This window comes from Glossina fuscipes, unplaced genomic scaffold (genome assembly GCF_014805625.2).
Source record: "Glossina fuscipes isolate IAEA_lab_2018 unplaced genomic scaffold, Yale_Gfus_2 2, whole genome shotgun sequence".
Classification (NCBI taxonomy): domain Eukaryota; kingdom Metazoa; phylum Arthropoda; class Insecta; order Diptera; family Glossinidae; genus Glossina; species Glossina fuscipes.
The window spans coordinates 35,047,394-35,068,106 of NW_023998416.1; the positions used below are offsets into that span (position 1 = coordinate 35,047,394).

Here is a 20,713-nt window from a genome sequence, read left to right on the forward strand (position 1 = left end):
CATCAAATTAATAAATAAATTGTATGAAAAAATCAATTTTTTAAGGTCTTACTAAGTGAACTAAATTCGAATTTTATCACAGTGATTTTCACAAAACAAATCAGGGCGCTTGACATTTTAATGAGTAAGAAATTTCCATATATAATTAAAAAAAAACTTTATATCCTACACCACTGCTGGAGCCAAGGGTATTAAATTTTTGCGAATTTATCTAACACCAAGGAGGATTTTTAGTGTACTGATCGCAATAAGCTAGTCTGTCTGTTCGTCTGTCCATCTCACCGTCTTTTTGGTGTTATAAAAAGGGCTAAGTAATTGTATTTAGCAAATGTAAATTGACACTACAAAATTTGGATCGGATGGGGCAATTTTTTGAATCAAAATTTGGATCTCGTCAATTGATGTTTTGCATGCCTTCGCATGAAAGTAAAGTTTGGCGTATAGAGCGAAGTTGTGTAGAGTATTTTAATGTCCCTTTGTTTTCACTTCTATTACATTAACAATTTTTAATTTTTAATATATCTTACTAATTCTAATATTCTGATGATTTCCACGGGTCCTTCATTATTACAAGGCTGCCCCTCGGATAGCTTTGCACAATCCATTCTAATATCCGAATCGTTATATTTGATAGCCGTATGAAGAGGATTGTGAAGTAAAAGATAATCCACCACCTCATAGCGCCCAACGTTTTGAATATATTTGATCACCTTTACCACCTGGCGTTGCCATTGTAACTAAAGGTGCGGCAAAATTTCAACGTCATCGGATGTAAAGAAGTCTTCAAATTATTAACTGGAAGTGGAAGAAACATTCATAGGAAAGCAAGTTAAATAAAAACGAATAAAAATACATCTAGTCAGCTCAGCAAAAACTTAAGTCTCGTAACTCGGCTTTACATTAAACATTATATTAAAAATGTCTCCACTTAAGCATGCAATTATTCGTTAATAATAAGGTTAGGGTTGTAGGGCAAACAATTAATTAACCAGGAAAGAGAAAAATCAAAGTTAATTTTATTGGGAAGTAAGAAAGTTAAATGCACGCCTCGGCTGAAACTTGGGCAAACATTACCGCAAACAAACTTTCATGTTTACGATATGGATTTTATTTTTTAATTACTTCTCTACATCTCGCGCGTATGGTAGGAGGGGGTATTCATTTTTATTGATTAATTTAACTGCCCTTTAATTAGATTGTCTTCACGTTCGTTCTTATTAACAGGTCTATTTTCGGGTGAAACTAATCTTTCATAAAAGCGACAGATAGATAAGCCTTGTAAAGGAGAAAAGTTTTAAGGCGCTACTACAAACATATTATTAATCGTATTAGCGAAAATGTTCAGGTTAAAAAATGTGCGTAAATATTTTAGAAAAAATTTAAAGAATTTTTGCCAATCCACTTCACTGCATGGCTTCAGCTATATAGCTCGTACCGATTTAACAAAAACTGAGCGAATGTTTTGGATAATTGCGATCTTTACGGCGATAGTAACTTGCGTGGCTTTGGTGTTGGCCACATACTTTTGGAATTTTAACATTCCAACTGTTACTGTAATTGACAGTTCACATTATCCCATTTGGCAGGTGCCGTTTCCGGCGATAACATTATGTAATTTCAATAAAATATCAAAACGGAAAGCTCTTCAATTGCTTAAGATAATGTAAGGACTTGATTTTATAAAAGCAGAGCCCTTCACGTTAAATCAATCGAGTTATCACCATCTAGAGTCTAACAACATTTGAAAACAGATCCACTTGCTGTGACATTGCTAATAATAAAACCCACTAAGCTTTGTTTACTTGACCAGTCGTCGTTAGTTGTATTAAGAGTCGTTTTCGCATTTCCAAAGAAATAATTAAAGTAATTAGGAAGTGTCTTGGACTCTAGAGGATGAGAATTCGAAAATAGTTTGTGAATGCCGAGTTTTTGCATTTTTTTTCTCTTTCTTCTAGGAGAAGGCCCCCAAATATTACAGAGCCTCAAATTTTAAATTCATTTCAAATGATGGTGCATTATAAAACATCTCGCAGCGATTTTCATTTAAATATTGAATTAATGGAAAAAGTATTAAAATTGAATAATTGGACTTTGGGAGATTTAAGAGAGAAGCTAATGCCCAATTGCTTGGAAATGATGATGAAATGTGTGTGGAAAGGATCTGAGCAAAGATGTGATAATTTATTTCAAAGGATCCCTACACTGAAAGGACAATGTTGCTCCTTTAATTACTATGGCGAATACAAAAACAACTTTCCGGTGTAAGCTAAAAACTTAACATAAATTATTATATAATCAAAAATATTATTAAAAAAGATCTCTTAGAAAAATTCACTATCAAATTCCTAAGCATCCCTATCGAGTAACTGGATGCGGTTATACGACTGGCCTCACTTTATTGCTTGATCCTATGGTTGATGATTATATTGCCAGCGGCTTTAGCGTTTATGGCTTCAGTTTAGTAATACATGATCCGTACAACATGCCTGATGAAAATGCCGAAACGAAATTAGTGACATCATCTACAGAGGGTTTCATTCGAATTAGTCCAGAATCCACTTATGCCACTGAAAGTGTACGGGAGATGGATGTAAATTTAAGAAATTGCTTGTTCACCAACGAGCGTACACTTCGCATCATGCAACGCTATTCCTTCGTTAATTGCCTGGCTGAATGCCGCATTAACTATGCTCAGAAGAAATGCAACTGCGTATTAGTAACAGAAAATTTATTCAAAGATGAGAATAAAACAGAATGTAGCGTAAGAGAACATCATTGTCTAATGGAAAATAATGGTAATGGTCTATCATATGTATTGCCCCTTTAAAGAAAGTCAAAAATAATTATTTACAATACAACAAAAACAACATTTTAGAAATTTTCAATAAAGTGTTTAATGATTTCAACAAGACTTTGCTACGTATCCAAAGTCCGAGTACGACAAATTTTCCTTGCAATTGTCGGCCCGATTGCGAATCCAATCATTACACATCTGAACTATCGTCAGGCAAATTGAACTTGAAATTATCCGTTAATGCAAGCAATAAAAAGTACGTTACGAAAATTAAACGCTTCTCTTTCTTAATTAATAAAATTTCGAATTACATTTCCATGGACTGTATAGACCGGTCACCTATAAAAATGATAACATTTTATTGCATGCTTTCTTCGGTGATTTAGTGGCGACACGTTATCGACGAGAAATCTACACAACAGAGTTATCGGATTTAGGTGAGTGTGGTGGTGGTCTGTTTGAAAACAAATCCGAAGGCAATATTAATATAAATCCTTCTCTTTTTTAATTCCTTCAAATTTAGCTAACTTTGGCGGCATATTGGGTTTGATTACAGGAATAAGCATTGTTTCTGCTTTTGAGTTTATTTATTACTTTACATTACGTCCAATATTTAATTATTTCAATAATCGTTTCGCTGATTTGTAAATTAAATGATAAGCCGAGGTACTGAGATCGCAACTTCACATTTTGTCCACTCATTTCGGAAAAGAGATTCAATAGTTTTTTTAAGAAAACAAAAAAAAAAAAAAAAGTGGGATCTTAATGCAGTTAAAGCAAGCAAACAAATAAATTTGCTTACCCTGTCTATTTCAAACGTTTGCCTTTGCAGCCGAACTTCATATCAATAATCTCCGGTTCATGTCTTTGCTAAGACACATTTTATGACTGTTAAAAATTCTTTTATAAATTATTGCACTTGAAATCTGCACAAAAAAAGATTTTCCTTCAATTTTTCTTCGCAACAGCGAAGATACACGTGTTTTGGGTCGCCTTGTATTCCGCATAAATGCTGCTTTATTCTTCATTGATAGATAGCCTGTAATATATGAGAAACGCCAAGATCATGTCGGCAAGCAGAATAGAATAAAACGAATTAAATGCATATTGGCATCCATTCAAAATTTTCCAGCGGTTTTGGTTGATGATGGTTAGAGCTGTATAGCGTACCCCTTATCAGCTGTTATAAAAAGTCAATGATTGCGTTTATTTTCAATTGTAATATTTTAAAAGCTAATCAATTTTTCGCTTTATTACACGGACTGTTTATAACACGAACACGGAAAATTTTTGATACGAAATAATTCATAAGCTTGATTTTAATCGTTCTTTATATTAGATCTTTGAATGTATTTTGGCCATTTTTTCATTTGAAAGACTGCTCTATTAAAAGAGATTGAAGCAATATATGTTATACAAAATAGATTTCAATCAATCTCTTCAGCTTTTTCCCATCCTTCTGGCAACATGGCGATACCGTGTCGAAAGAACGATATTGATTTGGCAGCGATTCAATCACCGACCAATTTTCACGACTTCCTTAGCATTTCGCGTGCCAGCCAAGCCACGCTGTTTTGATGTGAACAAGTGATAATCAGAACACGCCATGTCTGGTGAGTGTGCCGGTTGCGGCAGGATTTCTATTTCGAGCTGCAACAGTCTATCCTTGACAAGTCTTGCAACGTGGAACCTTGTCATGCAAGAGAATGACTTTGCATCTATTGATCGCTATCGCAACAATATATCGTTCAAAGGAGTTCAACTGATTTCTGTAGCTCGTGATACGCCACGCCTTGCTAATTCCACGTTATGAACAGCAAAACTGTATGACAATGAACATTCCGCTTTAGTGGCGATGTGTGCGGCTATTCTAGGCTATCCCATTACTTTTCGCGCTTAGAATTGTCATAATAGATGCACTTTTCAAACGCCACAGAAAACTCTTATTTTTTTGTTCTGCAAGCAACGAAAGCAAATACAAGGACCGGGCGTTCAACGATTGGCGGTTATGGACACTGAACAACTCAATGATATCAAATAGGAAACCGTTATTTTATGTAGAGACAGTTCAAAACCATCGAATTTAGTCGTTATGTAGATCATGACGTCGCTTTACCTTATTAATTCCATCACCAGATGTTGCTAGCGATGAAATACGTGCGAGCATCTCTTATAGCCTTTAAATGGAAAGTGTTCAGAAGACAGATTTTTATTGAAAACTGAGGTAACTTTGTATTTGACGTCTGCTTTACCAAGTACCAAAATTAAGTTCTTAGATCAAAGATCTTGCTAAGTAATTGTTAAACGAATCGACTAAAGTGCTGGCGATGCATCCATCGTAAGATTTTTAAGATTTTCTAACTCATTTGCCTTACAATCGAGTTAAAATATCAAAAAAAAAAAAAAAACATTGAATTAATTTTCATTTATATTAACTTTTATTAATATAAATATTAACTAACAGTTAAGATATAATTATTGCTAGTTTAAAAAATGTGGTTTTAGCCTGTTAAGATCTTCAATTATATAAATAAATAAATAAATAATTTTATTTCATTTTCTCTTTGTTTTTTATTCGCCTGAGTGGCCGAGTAGGCAAAGGATCCCGGGTTACAAATTGAAGAAATTGAAAATTATTTTCGCTGTGTTGAATATCTCAGTGGTCGTGGGCTCAAATCTCAAGTGCGGTAAACTTTTCGATAAAACCGACAGCGTTAGACGCTTTTGTTTTAAGACTTTAGTTTTATAATTTACTTCCTTGGCTGAATTAATGGTAATAATAATAATAATATTATATTTTTTTCATTTCTTAAATTCAAATTCTTTTTTACACTACTTTTTATACATTACACAAGCCATTAATACACTGAACAGACGAGTTATGTTCAAGAGAAGGGAAAGACTTTTGAAATTTTCAACACGTGTTGAGATTATCAGCTATTTTGCGGTTTTGATAGATAGCAAGGTGAGGCATATTTTGACGTACACGGCGATTTTTTGCTATCGATAAGAATGGATCAAAAAATCTGTATTAAATTTCCCGTCAAAAATTAAACGAAGTGCTCAAAACTCACTTAAAATGTGACTCCCCAGCACGTCGACAAAAGGTGAAAATGTTGAAGCAGTGAAGGAAATTGTTATGGAGAATTGTCGAATAACTATTGGAGACATTGCTGAGTATGTCGGTATCGTTCTGTCGGTCGGTTTGTTCATGCCGTGCAATGTGCGCCATTGTGCGTGATTGCCAAAAAAAAATACGACTTTCTGTTCCCGCATGTGAAAAACCCATGAAAGGACGGGATTTTGCCATGATTAAGCTCAAAGCCATATCAAAAAGCTCTTACAGAGATGCTTCGAGAATTGAAGCGCTGGCACAAATGTATTACACCTAAGGGGAATTGCTTTGAAGGGGACAAAATAGATATTGAGAAATGAATACATAAAGAAAATTAAAAAATCGCCTTTTATTTTGAACACACCTCATATAGGCCTCACTATATAAAGGCTTCAGTCCATTAATTATTAATATTTCAAAAAAAAATCTTGAAACTTCAGAGTAGCTACATACATCCACTTTGATCTGTTTACTAGCTGCACGTTTTCAAAAGCCTATAAACACTACGATTAATTAAATATTTACTATCATTGCTATGCAAACCTTGCGGATAAGATTTAGTTGCATTTTATACGTTAACCATAAATCAAAGAATATTACGTTCATGATTGATAGCACAAATAGCGTTTAATTATTGCGTTGTTTTTTTTTTTTTTTTCTAAGTCATGCATAGTTCTTTTTGTTTATTATTTATTAATTACATTTAATTTTTTAGTTTTTGTTTTTATATAATTTTAAGTACATAAAACGATATTATTATTGAACACTTTCTCTCTTCACTGATGGGTTTTTCATTCCACACTATTTCAAAGAATTTCGTCTTGAGAATGTAACAGCAATTAGTTATTATGACGTATAATTCTTCCAATAGAGAAATGACAATTGAAATATGTGACCCGTTTTCCTATCGAGTACTTATTACGATTAGATTAGTCCCATATAACTAGCATTTTCACACATTTCTTTCATTATTTATTATGGCACTTCGCGCTACATCCACCTGTTCATATCGTGGCAGCAGACAAAGTTTGTTGTAGTCATCGGAATCATTGCACCATAAGTGAATTTTGGAACAATTTTCAAAAATTCAAAATGAAATATTATTCAAACTCTTTTCTTCATTGATGATGATATCGTATTGAAACTCAGATTTGGCGATAATATCAAAAGCAATTTGCGAAACTTATGAGGATTAATAGGATTCTTAACCGGGAACGCCCACAATAGGTTGGAAATATATAAATACGCGCATTGAAAATTTCACAATTCTCTCTTTCATTAACTTGAAATATAAAGTGATTTGAATTTGAAAATATTCAAAAATATTTAGCGCCATCACCGGTCTGCGTATTCAATCTACGAAAAGAGTTTTTTATTTTTGCATTTTTTTGTATACAGCACGCATTGGGCTGACGAAGTTTTATTCCCTTTTTACCTTTTAAATTTCGATCGTGATGGAGGGGGGTTGTGCATTAAAAGTGATAATATTTCACAATTTATTTGTCATTCACACGATCGTTAATTTCTATGTAAATAGTTGGCTTAACAAAATTAGATTTACAATTCTTGCCCGCACGTCTTGGAAAAATCACAATTTTAATTAGTTGATTATCGTTCGATATCAATTGCAAAACGTTTAATCAACCCAGCGTTTAAACTCCCCGGGCTGTCGAATTGATAATGATAACCTATAAAACATTGAGATATCGCGTAAACGCAACATTCAGTCATTTGGAATCGAAGTGAAGAAATGTTTTCCAAATTCACTGTCATTTTTGCTCTCTGCTTGATAGCTGTAGCCTGTCGAGGCGAACGAGCTCGTTATGATAATTATCGCGTGTATAAAGTTGTTGCTTCTAACGAAGAGAAGTTGAAAATTTTAAAAGACTTAGAATCGACCAGCGATTCGATAATATTCATAGACGGTGTTCACTTGCTTAACAAAGCTATAAGCGTAGTAGTAGCACCTCATAAAGTACCTGACTTTTTGCACGTCATGGGCCGCTGGGAAATTCAATACGACCTCGTTGACACAAACTTGCAACATCAGTTAGAAGACTCCTATAAGCAAGTAGCGAAGGTACGTTCGGGTGCCTACGGCTGGACACAATATCATGAATTAGAAGACACTTATAAATGGCTTCAATCGTTGGCCAATGAATACCCAAGCGTGGTTACTATTGTCGAAAGTGGCAAAACCTATGAAGGTCGTTCAATTTTGGGTGTAAAAATCTCTAAAGGTCAATCTCCGAAGCCGGGCATATTTGTTGAAGCTGGCATCCACGCGCGTGAATGGATTTCTGCCGCCACTGCCACTTATTTAATCAACGAACTATTGACCTCCGATGTCGAGGCCATTAAACAAATGGCTGACAATTATGATTGGTATGTGTTCCCTCATACAAATCCTGATGGTTTTGTGTACACGCACACCACGGACCGTATGTGGCGTAAGACACGCACGCCTTATGAAAATGGCTGTTTTGGAGCAGACCCCAATCGCAACTGGGGCTTCCACTGGAACACTGTGGGATCTAGTAATAAACCATGCTCTGATACTTATGCTGGTCCGTCGGCTTTCTCTGAAGTGGAAACACGTACCTTCTCCGAATACATTCAGAGCCTAAAAGGAAAAATATCTTTGTACATTTCCTTCCACGCCTTCTCACAATTGCTCTTGTATCCTTATGGCCATACAGCCGATTTACCGGAGAATCATGAGGATTTGAAACAGGTATTCGATGTGACGGTAAATGCTGTCAGCAAACGCTATGGTACAACGTATACTGGTGGAAATATTTACGACGCTATTTACCCAGCTTCGGGTGCTAGTATTGATTGGGCCTATGCCAATATGGATACTAAAATGTCTTTCTGTTTTGAATTGCGACCTGGACCAAATGCTGGTATAGTTGGATTTAATTTGCCCGCTTCGCAAATTAAACCAAACGGGGAAGAAATTATGGACTCATTAGTTGCAATGGTTAACGAGATTGAGAAGTTAGGTTATTTTAAATGATACTCAGTGAAATATGAATAATAAAAAGCCTTGCTTAAAAAATATATTTTCTGTTTAAAAATTTGTTGGACATCGTAATATATTTTACAAATGATCTCTTTTAGCTGAGAAGATCATATTGTTCAGTGTTTCCTTGATTCAGACAGAAAGGGTTTTAACTGATCGTTTCTCATCATTTCTATATAATTGCATACACTTTCAATCCAAGCCTATTAATGGTTGTCGACATCGAGTAAGATGGACTGAATAAATCCGGCAACGGTAGATTATAGGCTCGCAGTAAGGAGCAGAGAGTTTTTAACTGCCGAAAAAGTACGCATTTTAATACTCTACATCACTTGTGGTGTTCGTACGTACGAATATAACACGCAGAAGGACTTAAGATAGACCCACCACGCCTGCCTATCCGTCCGCTGTCTTTCCACGTCAATTTGTGTTCAAGCTCCAGGCCGCAATTTTATAAATATTTCGATCAAATTCTATACACCGACATGCTTTGGTCCAAGGACGAACGCTCTTGAAAATTGTTTGGATCGGTACACTTTTTCGAACACTCCCCGTATAACGCTCTATTTTAAAGTCGTTGTGTGGAACAAAATTTGCAATCTTTAAAATTTCTCGACAAATATACGCCTGTAATAGTATTTTCACATTCTAAGCTGGTGTATCAAATTTCATTCGGCTGAGGCAATTTTTTGAACCCTCGCCCATATAACCGCCCCTACGAAACCTAAATCTTTATACAGAAAAGAGGATACATTTTTAATATTTCGTGATGAAAATTCTTTCATAATAATAAATTGACAAAGAAATCAACCTTATTAAACTGGGATCACGTAGGTCTATTTTTTGGATACCAATGAAAAGTAGGTCTCTGCATGAAAATAATGTGTAACTTTTAATGTATTATCATTACAATGAGTGAATGGCGGTATTACTCGATGTGTAAACGTCCTTACTTCTTCTTATGATCCAATAACTGTCGTGCAACATATTAAATTACAATCGATCCTCGCCATTTACTTGTATATTTTACTCGTCCATATTAATTTATGAAAAGGAACGATATTTCACGTTATTGCTCTTCTTGTCAACGTTTAACAATGTTTAATTTCATATCATATTTAGTGACAATTTGTTATTTACACGCCAATATAAATCTTAAAGACAATTAGTTGTTCAGGTGGCAATATTTGTTCATCAATGTTTTGTTTACGTTTATTTTCCTATTTTTAACAAAAACAACCAAAAGTATAGCTTGCAACCAAAATAATAAAGAGAAGAAGAGATAGACAAGGAACGTGAGAGAATTAAAAATTCTAAACAAAACTTACAAAGCACAGAACACAAACAATCAAATAAAGACAATTGCACCAAAAAATATCTAGGAAATGGACGATATATTATTTCCAACACAAAAATCAGATGATGTGGATTACAATTTTTTTGATATAAATGACGCAAATAATAGCAACAGCAGTAAACTTCAAGAAGATTCAGACAAAGATAGAGAACTGGAAGAATCCAAAAGTGACTTAGAGGAAATCAAAGATGATGTAAAAAGTAAAAAACCTGAAAGCAAACCTGAAAGTGAAGAGCCGCCCGGGAAAAAGCTTAAAACCAAAAAAGAGATGGAAGAGGAAGAAAGAGAAAAAATGCAGTAGGAGACATTAAAAATACACTTTTTGCTCCTAACCATAATATATTTTACAGAGTTTTGGTGTCCAACTTTACTGAAGAGCAACTGGATCGGTATGAAATGTACAGACGTTCCGCGTTTCCCAAAGCCGCAGTTAAACGTCTAATGCAGACAATAACTGGCTGTTCGGTGTCACAAAATGTTGTCATAGCGATGTCGGGAATTGCTAAAGTTTTCGTGGGAGAAGTTGTGGAAGAAGGTTTGTAAAAAAAGCACCAAACGACTTTAATTCATTGGCAATTTTATTTAGCTTTAGACGTTATGGAGGAGATGGGCGATGCTGGCGCTTTACAACCAAAATATCTTCGTGAAGCTGTGCGACGTTTAAGGCAACGTCAGCGAATGCCGATAGGCAAATTTCAAAAACCGTATTATCGTTTAAACTAATATATATGACGACCATAAATATGAAACAATAATCTTTTTATTTATTCATTTGCACTTAACGTTTCTTACAGAGAAAATTCACTTCGATCGCCTTGAAACTCTCAAGAGATAGCAAGAGACAAAATCGATATTTTGAGTCCCAAGTTTAATACCAATAAGAGGTCAAGTTAATAACGAAAAATAACTTGTTCGATTGTTAGTTCTTCCTTTCTGAAGAGTAAAAAAAATGGAAAATTTTATAAATGAAGCCCTATTGCGCCTAGTATATAGGTGAAATTTTCCATAAAAAAATTACGTATTCTTCTGAACCAATATGGGGACCAGATGACCCAACTATAGATGACATAGTAGCTGACTTTGCTGTCAATCTAGTCCGGACAACCCAATAATAGCTTGCTTCAAAGGCTCTCTCCCCCCTGCACGTACCAGGGAAAGACTCGCCCAAACTTAGAAAAATGTCCAAGTCAAATAAATTGATATCTGCTATATTTTCAAATTTCATACGCTTATTCTCTAAAGGCACCATACTTTATACGCTTATTCTTTAAAGGCACCATAGATTATACAAATAGATGTTCAATTATTGAGAAGTGTAAACAAATATATACGCCTATTCTCACATTGTTGTAATTTTTACAAATTATTGAGAACATATATACGCCTATTCTCTAAAGGCACAATAGGAATTGTATATTCAAATTTTTGGGCATCCCCATGTTTCGTATTTTATTTAATTAAACATGACAACTCTATAATGACATTGCCTTTCAACTCGTGCTTTTTTTTTTAACAGAATTCAGTCAGATTTTTCACATTTTTTAGTGAAAATTTATAGGTCTTTGAGTTATTAAAATTTCATTAAAGATCTTCTAAACTGCCTGAAATATTAGAATGTCGGGTATTGTAAAAACGAAATTTAGTGAAAGTGAGAATTCTATAGATATGGAGAATCCAGAAGCGAAGATTCCTGAAGCAACTTCGGTGAACGCTGCAGACACCAAAAAGCAAAAAAAGCCCAAGCCCAATAATAAGAAATTGCGTCAAGGTGATTATTGAATGAACTAAAACTAATCAAAACATATTTTAGTGATTTATCTTCATAGCTGAAGCTGCTGCAAAAAAGGCAATGGTAGCTGAAGATGAAAATAGAGTGGAAGTGGCTGTGGGAATGGAAGAATCAATAGTGAATGGTTCTGTAGAAACTGAAAAAAAATCAATTAATCAAAAAAAGAAAAATAAAAATAAATCGAAAAGCGCTAAGAAAGTTCAAACCGAACCTCCTTCGATACCGGTAAGTGAACTGTTCCCGGATGGTAATTTCCCAGAAGGCGAAATTATGACCCATCCAATACCCAAAGATTTGGCTGATGACCGCAAAGCTAAAGACCGTTTTAGTTCGGAAGAAAAGCGCACTCTGGATCGTATGCATACTGATATCTATCAAGAGCTACGTCATGGAGCTGAAGCTCATCGTCAGACACGTCAGTATATGCAACAATTTATAAAGCCTGGAATGACTATGATTCAAATATGCGAAGAATTAGAAAATACTGCACGTCGTCTGATTGGTGAGAATGGTTTGGAAGCCGGCTTGGCCTTTCCGACTGGCTGTTCCTTGAATCATTGTGCAGCACATTATACACCGAACGCTGGTGATACGACTGTTTTGCAGTATGATGATGTGTGCAAAATCGATTTTGGTACCCACATCAAGGGTCGAATTATAGATTGTGCGTTCACTTTGACCTTTAACAATAAATACGATAAGTTGTTGGAGGCGGTAAAGGATGCTACCAATACCGGCATTAGAGAAGCGGGAATTGATGTACGCTTTTGCGATATTGGTGCGGCCATACAAGAAGTCATGGAATCGTATGAAGTAGAATTGGATGGCAAGACTTATCAAGTGAAAGCTATAAGGAATTTGAACGGACATTCCATAGGCCCTTACCGTAAGTTTAAAAAGAAATTTAGATTACTTAGGCTAATTGTTTGTTCCTCTAGGCATTCATTCTGGCAAAACTGTGCCGATTGTTAAGGGCGGCGAGTCCACTCGCATGGAAGAAAATGAATTTTATGCTATAGAAACATTTGGCTCTACCGGTCGAGGTTTAGTCCATGACGATATGGATTGCTCGCATTATATGAAAGTATATGATGCTCCTTTTGTACCGTTACGTTTGCAATCTTCCAAGCAGTTGTTAGCAACTATAAATAAGCATTTCAGTACTTTAGCATTTTGTAAACGCTGGTTAGATCGTGCTGGAGCTACTAAATATCAAATGGCTCTAAAAGATTTGTGCGATAAAGGCGTAGTGGAGGCCTATCCTCCCCTGTGTGACATCAAAGGCTGTTATACGGCCCAGTACGAACACACAATTATGCTGCGTCCAACCTGTAAGGAGATTGTCTCTCGCGGCGACGATTACTAGTAACAGTTGGTTGGCTTCGTTTCTTCAATTTGTTTTTATTTTTATTATTACATATGTATAAATTTTTTTTTTTTTATAATAAAATTGGAAAGCTTTCCCGAGGCGAATCGTGTCCTTTGGATTAGCAAAAAGCAGAAAATCATATTCGGAAAATACATCAAATAAACTTGCAACTGAAATACAATAGAAACAATGAGACAGTTTCAATAATCGGAATATTAATTTTATTTTTTTTGGGTGGGAAGAGGAAACAAGCGACTAAAAGTAATTTCTTCTAATACAAAGAATGCCGTTACGGATGGGTTCGAGGCTTAATATGAAATGTGCACTCGCCAAAATTCTCCAACGCATAGATAAATTAATAGATTTAGCTAAGCATTCACGAGGGCTGAAAAGGAAGTTAAAACCATCGCCTTAGTATTGCTTTCGCTACAAGTGTATTATGAACATTGCCCCCTGTTCGAGGACAAATCAATATACTCTGCTTAACTGTGTAGTCTGAAACTTAAGCCGAGTTATGTACAACTCTGCGGCGATGCTCCAGAATTTTGTGAAAAGAACGTAATCTACATCTCTTGCATCTTAATAAGTTTTACTTGAATGTACATTATTTATTTATTTTTCTCCATATGAATGATATCTATGAATGATGGCAAAATATAAAAGCACATGAGCCGATATGAGCATTGATACTTGCGAATAAAACACTCTTTTTGAATTTTAAAATACGTTTATTTTTTCAGTTTCAATTCGAATTTTAGGAATTCTCATTTTTTTACAACAAATCATTAACATAGTAGGCCACAAATAAAAAAAAACAAAAATAGAAACTGAAAAATAGATATGAAATATTTGTGGGTCACATAAACCTTATTGTAGGTCAGCGTGAATTTATTTTATCTGTGGTTGTGTATTATGTCTATTTGTTCGTATGCAGGCTTCACAAATGATGAAAATTGTTAAATTTCTATGCGTTGAAAATAAGGGTGTATGTTTTATGTAATCATCCAAGTCATTTCAAAATTTTAACAGTTTGGTTTGACAACATTTCGATCACTATCCAGTTAGTGCCTTTCCTGGAAAGACTACTTGGCGAAGTAATGAGGACGAACGACCCATTACACATTAAAAAATAAATTAGTGTGAACGAAAAGATAACTTGTTGGAGTTGCTTTAACGAAGTATCGGAAACAATACACATTTCTCTTGGTCTTTACCACGGACAAAAATAGGCATTGAATTTGTCTTTTTTATTTAAGTCGAAAAAGTCTAAGAATGTTACATTTTTAGCGAAATTATAATACTAGAATATTTATATTTAAATACCTAACCAAAAATAATTATGGCGAATTGTTAATAATATATTTGGGAAAAGAAAATTAATTTGAAGGAGGTGCAAGTAATTTGAATTGCAAAATATATAAAAAAAGGGGTTTTAAGGGGTCTTAGGGCGAACTTTAAATACACATATTACTATTCAAATGCTTCAATATTTTTTTCCAACCAAGGGTTGTGAATAAAAGATACTCTGATTTGAATTTCATTCTTGTTACAATATATAGTTATTACGATTTATCATAAAAATGTATGACAAACCGTACTCTCTTCTCTAGTTGTAGTTGCTCCACGACTGATGAGAATCCTGGATTATTAAAGTGGGCATTATTAATGCTGGTGGGGCTGAATGAGCATAATGTAAAGGAGCCGTCGCCAACGGTAAGGAACTATCCGATGGTCCATTATTTAGTTCCTGAGCCATTGGTTGATCTTGATTTAGCACATCTTTCGCGACTAAAGTATTAGTTTCTATGTAATCTAGGCCAGCTTCCGGTTTCGCTCCCATTAGCAAATTACCCTTTTGGACGCCCATGTATTGAGTAGCCTTTGCATTTAATGGTAACAGGCCGCAGGTGTCTGCTTGAACCTTGCGGTGCGCTTGCAAATTCGACACACAAGTAAAGCGCTTTCCACAACCGTTGCAGAGAAAACGTTTAATCCCCGTATGCACCGTCATATGAGTTAGCAAACTTTCACGGTAAGGATACGCTTTAGGGCAAAGCTATAAAAAGATGAAAAATGCCAAACAATTACTCTTCCCTATTTTGTGAGGAAAATCAACCTACGTGACACTTGAAGTGCTTTTCATTCGAATGTCGGTATTTAAGGTGCGCCTTATATTGGGCCTTTATTTTAAACGTTTTGCCACATTGATCGCACTGATACGGCCGATCTGCTTTATGTAGCAACATATGGGTTTTTAAAATCCCAGCTGTGGTAAGACATTTACCGCATTCTTGACACTGATATATTGGTAGACGGCCGCAATCCGAACGTACGTGATCCGTTAGCTGAGTGCGACCTAAAAATTTTCTCCCACATTTATCGCATACAAAATTTCTTTTACTGTTGATTTGAGCTTCCTTTGTGGTCTGGCCGTGTACGCGAGCGTTATGAGATTTTAAAGCATCACAACCGGTCATAAATTTTTGACAAATCCCACACCACAATAAATCCTTATGAACCTCGTGCGCATGTTTAATAGCTTCTTCACGGGTTGCAAAGTACAAACTACAAAAGCAGGGGCATTTGTGTATTAAATTACCATCGGCGCCATGCTTTTCAATGTGATCGACTAAACGCTTCTCCATTAAATAAATTTTATCGCATATATGGCACTTGAAGACATCCTCATTGCATAAGCCTGAATCTTCAGATTTAAATATTTCTCGTATTTCTTCCTCAGATCGTTTGTGGTCATCCCGTAAATGTTTTTCATAGGGCTTGCGCATGTAATAGATTTTAATGCAATGCAAACATTGCCAACTTTTCTCTTGTTTTTTTGCCATTTTAAGACGTTCCTTGAGCTCTTTCTGGGATATTTTTGACAGGCGGAACGTCTTTCTTTTCTGCTCCTTTTCATTGATATCGTTTTTTAAAGAAATGTGGCTACCTCGGCGTATCCCTTTTGTTTTGTATTTGCTTGTAATGGAAGTTGACTTTATGGACTTTTCCAATTTTTTACATTTAGGCCCTGCTTTAAATGCGCTGCGAGATAATTTCACCGTGTTGTTCCCTTTAAGTTGAGGAAAGTACTTGGTAACATCTTCTAAAAGGACTTTGCAAGAGTGCGTTTCAGAGCTCGAAATGGCCTACAATTCAAAACTTCTTTAATAATTTAGAAAGATTGATTTATAATTTTACTTACTGGCTTGACTTCCAATATATCTTCTTCAAAGGTTGTAGTTTGATGACTGTCTTCATCTTTAATCAATATTAGTTCAGTTTCTTCTAAAATATCATCTATAACATTTTCGGCCAGCTGATATTTAAAAGGTACCTTTTTTTTCTGGTAATTCCTTAAAGGAACATCATCGTCTAGTACCGGGTAATCACATTCACTGAAAAAGTTTAAGCACTCTAACATTCTGTTTTTCTCCTCCTCATCTTCTGACTTAACATTCGCGTTGTCTGTAGTTAACGTTGAATACTCAAAATCTTCAAAAGGTTGAATTTGCAGCGTTATTTTGTTGCTAAGGTCCTCTTCTAAGGTTTCTTTTTTAATTTCAGCTTTATTTGTTGTGGAAGCGGGTAGCTTAAAGTCTCCATTATCTTCGTCCACGTCGTTTTCATCAGGCTCAAAATTTACCGAATCATCATCATCGTTATTGTCATCATGATCAGAACACTTTAGATTAAGGGTGTAAGGTTTTTTTGATTTGGATCTTAATGATTTTTTTAGTTTGTCCGTTTTATTGTCTTCTTCTTCGGTAATATCTGAGGACTCCATATTTTCAGTATCACCGCTAAGCTTTGTTTTTCTGGTAACTTTTTTGCTTAAGCCTTCCTTACGGCTTCCACCGACGACTTTAGATTTGGATTTACAGTCATTTTCTTTTTTTTGCGAAGCAATTTTTTCTTGATCGTCGGGCTTAATAATTTTATTAACATTGCTAACTTTTATTTCTGAGGTGGGATTAAGTGTCGCAGGAACTGTGAAGAACAAGCGTAGGAAGTAACTAAATACAAAGTACATTTAAATATATAGCTTACTTCTTGAAGTGAATTTGCGAACACGATTTTTTGGTGGGTCGTAGTCGGGAAGGCCACAAGTGTCAGGACGAGTGCGTCTGTGTTTTATGAGATTAGAATAACATGAGAAACGGGATTGACAGCACCTGCATTCTACCAAACGAATGCCGGTGTGTACTGTTGAATGAGTAACTAAACTTTCACGATGCGAAAAACATTTGCCACAAACCTTGATGCAAAAGTTGATAGAATTACGACAGATTTTGGAGATTGTTTTACGCTTTTTAACTTACATCACATTTATAAGGCTTCTCCCCTGTATGTGACCTTTCATGCTCTACTAAACGGCCCTTCTGATAGAAATTTTTACCACAATAACTGCAACAATATTTCAACTCGCCGGTATGAAATTCTATATGCTGTTTCAGATTATATTTAGTTACGAACGTCATTGCGCATTGCTCACATTTATAAGGTTTTTTGGTACCACATTCAGTAGATATATGTCGCCGATATGGGTCAATTGTCTTATATTCAGCCCCACATTTGTCGCACTTGAATAACTCGCGATCAACGCCTTTATGTACATCGCGTATGTGAATTCGATATTCCTCTTCATTAGTAAACGTTGTATTTTTGCAGAGGCGACATGCAATCGTCACATGAATTGTATCACGATGTCTCTTCAAGTCTTCATCCGTGCAAAAACGTGCTTCACAATAGCGACAAAAAAAGCCACCAGGAGATTCATGTTTTTTTACATGTTTCACATAACCATTTAGGGAGGTCAGAGCTTTATTGCAAATGGGACAAAAAAGTTTTGGGACCCCATCACCAGTGGAGAGTTTCACTAGCACTGGTTGATTTCCGGTGACATTGGATCCGTTGATAAGTGTGGAATTGCCTAGAAGAAAACGAGTACCATCATGTTTACTTTAAGACTAAAATAAGGTTAAACTTTTCTTTGACGAAATCGGAGAGATATATTCTTTAACCGTTTTATTTTTTCTGTAACATTTTTTAACTTTTTTTTAACGACACTCAGCTGAAGATGTTTGAATGGTTCTTGAATATCTCAAAAGAGAACAATAAAATTATTATATTTAGGCAAAATCTATCTTTAAATATCCTGAGCTTCTTCATCTAATGCAAACTTCTTTCGATCCCCAAATATCCAAAATCATGCCTTGTTACCTTATAAATGCTTACTTTTTACAGTAAGGAAGCGATCATATGGGGTCCAAATTTGGTAAATTTATTCTAAATTAGCACTTGTTACGGTGTAAAGGCTCAAATGAAAGCTTGCTTTCAAGTCGCTATTTGGAACGAATTTCCTCCCAAAATTTACCCCAATTTTCAACTTTGGCTTGGCGATTTTTTTTATGGTCATGAAGCGTATGTTGAATCGCGTAACAATGCATAATTTATCAAGCACTGAGATTAACCCAAATTCTGCAACAATATTGTACAAATTTCAAATTCTTTAATTGAAATTACTAAAAATTTTACATTGATTGGTGTCTTTGGTGTCTCCTATATTATTAGCGGCATTTTGTAGAAAAGTTTGTGGATAGTTTATTAACATTCTAAAAGATTCGTTTTATTTTACATGTTTTGTAAATATTTAACAACCAAGCTTACACATTTCGCAAAATAGAATTTAAGCTTAACTAGCAAGTAAAACATTCCTACTTACTCATTATATGCAAAGTTAAGCAGCATAGAAGGCATAGAAATTTAATTTCCTCATTGGCGTGTTTCCACAATTAGGATTTCCTCAACTGTCCTTTTTCATCCAAATTATATGCGCAAGAAAATGTAAACAAATAGCACTGTAAAAAATTATTTACTGAAACTATTAAAATTCTTTATAAAGATTTCTTTCACTGTTTTTTCTACACATTAAAAAATTTTTTATATCTTTTACTTTTTGTCTACACCTTGAAAAATCGTATGTCTTGCTTGTTCAAAATGAGGGTAAAAGTGGGAATTATCGCCTTGAAAGTTATCGATGACAAAAAATTGTTATTTTCCATCGCAAAGATTGCTAGCATTTTCATTATAAAATCTTCTTTTACTGGTGTATGCAAGAGAGAGAAAAAAATAGAAAGAATCGCCACTTTTCAGCATATGCTTGTTACGGAATTGACTTTTGCGGCAAATAGTATTTTATTTTTTAATTTAATTAAAATTGCATACCGCATTAATAAAAAAAAGAAATTTTAAATTCTCTTCATAATAAATTCTTTAACAGTTTATGCGTATGTATATTTTTGTAACAACAATTGAAAGGGATAAAAAATTATATGGCATGGCCTACATTTTTTCGATTCGTTTATCCGAACGTCAGAGAACACGACTGACGAAATTAAGAAATTTTATATGAAAACATAAATTTATTAATAAAAGATATTGTAAAATTGAAGAAATTAAGAAATTTTATATGAAAACATGCATTTATTAATAAAAAATATTGTAAAATTGAAGAAATTAAGAAATTTTACATGAAAACATACATTTATTAATAAAAAATAAAAATATATTAGATACTAATACTGCTATTAAAAGAGTTGAATGCGTTTTTGCCGACGGCTTTGCATTTTAACAGAGTTGAATGTGTTTTGTCTGTTAAATTTGGACATACAACAGCGGTTACCATTTAAGTTGTTAGTTGGGCATTTAACCATTTATTTATTATAGGCGACTCTGTGCTTTGCCTTTCAACAGGGAATTTAGCGACGGCTTTGTTTAATTTGATAATAAAAATTATGGCGGTCTAATTTTAGGCATTTTACGCATTGATGACACCTGATCGTTCGCATTTGACCAGAAAAGTAAAGATGCATTGAAAAATTCAACCTTTTTAAGATGAAAATAGATAAACACTTCTCGGCGACCAGTGAAAACATTGGCCTGATTTTTGTTACGAACTTCAGAGAGCATCTCTTGCCTAACTTTTCGCTTGGTTAAAGCCTCTCGATTTAAATGTAAAAGTCTTTCTACGTTTGGATCAATATATTAATTACTTTATCCCACTTGTTTACGAAAACGATGTCAGTTATTTTCATTGGCAGATATCCAAATAATTTACCTTCCATTTCATAAGTAGTCGCAATACACGTCTTGTAAATGGTGTTTTAATTTTTTGAATATAGGTATGCTACAGCCCACAACTTAATATGATTTTCAGATGATGCGGATTTTTAAACACTTGCAGTTTTATTTATTTGATGATTCC

General features: G+C 34.7%; 5 protein-coding genes across 6 annotated transcripts; 4 read left to right on the forward strand and 1 right to left on the reverse strand.

Annotated features, from left to right (window-relative positions):
- Positions 1-1,337: 1,337 nt before the first annotated feature.
- Positions 1,338-3,442, forward strand: LOC119633612 (sodium channel protein Nach-like). The gene is made up of 6 exons (XM_038027231.1): positions 1,338-1,663; positions 1,956-2,261; positions 2,326-2,795; positions 2,876-3,050; positions 3,125-3,231; positions 3,318-3,442. Exons 1-6 carry the CDS (start codon positions 1,338-1,340, stop codon positions 3,440-3,442), a joined length of 1,509 nt encoding a protein of 502 aa, XP_037883159.1.
- A 4,161-nt stretch (positions 3,443-7,603) lies between these two features.
- LOC119633860 (zinc carboxypeptidase A 1-like) lies at positions 7,604-8,972 on the forward strand. The gene has a single exon (XM_038027653.1). The coding sequence runs from the start codon at positions 7,660-7,662 to the stop codon at positions 8,926-8,928; it is 1,269 nt and encodes a 422-aa protein (XP_037883581.1). The 5' UTR covers positions 7,604-7,659; the 3' UTR covers positions 8,929-8,972.
- A 1,247-nt stretch (positions 8,973-10,219) lies between these two features.
- LOC119633861 (transcription initiation factor TFIID subunit 11) lies at positions 10,220-11,477 on the forward strand. Of its 2 annotated transcripts, none has more exons than XM_038027654.1 (4): positions 10,220-10,588; positions 10,642-10,826; positions 10,878-10,995; positions 11,086-11,477. In XM_038027654.1, exons 1-4 carry the CDS (start codon positions 10,320-10,322, stop codon positions 11,108-11,110), a joined length of 597 nt encoding a protein of 198 aa, XP_037883582.1. In that variant the 5' UTR covers positions 10,220-10,319; the 3' UTR covers positions 11,111-11,477. The 2 variants fall into 2 exon arrangements, with proteins under 2 accessions (XP_037883582.1, XP_037883583.1); XM_038027655.1 differs by having other exon boundaries at positions 10,884-10,995.
- Positions 11,478-11,780: 303 nt separating this feature from the next.
- Positions 11,781-13,636, forward strand: LOC119633296 (methionine aminopeptidase 2B). Its single transcript, XM_038026782.1, has 3 exons — positions 11,781-12,059; positions 12,118-12,966; positions 13,019-13,636. The coding sequence occupies exons 1-3, from the start codon at positions 11,906-11,908 to the stop codon at positions 13,444-13,446; spliced, it is 1,431 nt and encodes a 476-aa protein (XP_037882710.1). The 5' UTR covers positions 11,781-11,905; the 3' UTR covers positions 13,447-13,636.
- Positions 13,637-14,296: 660 nt separating this feature from the next.
- Positions 14,297-19,448, reverse strand: LOC119633859 (zinc finger protein 43). Its single transcript, XM_038027652.1, has 6 exons — positions 19,172-19,448; positions 17,769-18,379; positions 17,497-17,704; positions 16,652-17,436; positions 15,570-16,595; positions 14,297-15,505 (listed from the first exon to the last, which is right to left on the reverse strand). Exons 1-6 carry the CDS (start codon positions 19,173-19,175, stop codon positions 15,056-15,058), a joined length of 3,084 nt encoding a protein of 1,027 aa, XP_037883580.1. The 5' UTR covers positions 19,176-19,448; the 3' UTR covers positions 14,297-15,055.
- Positions 19,449-20,713: the final 1,265 nt, after the last annotated feature.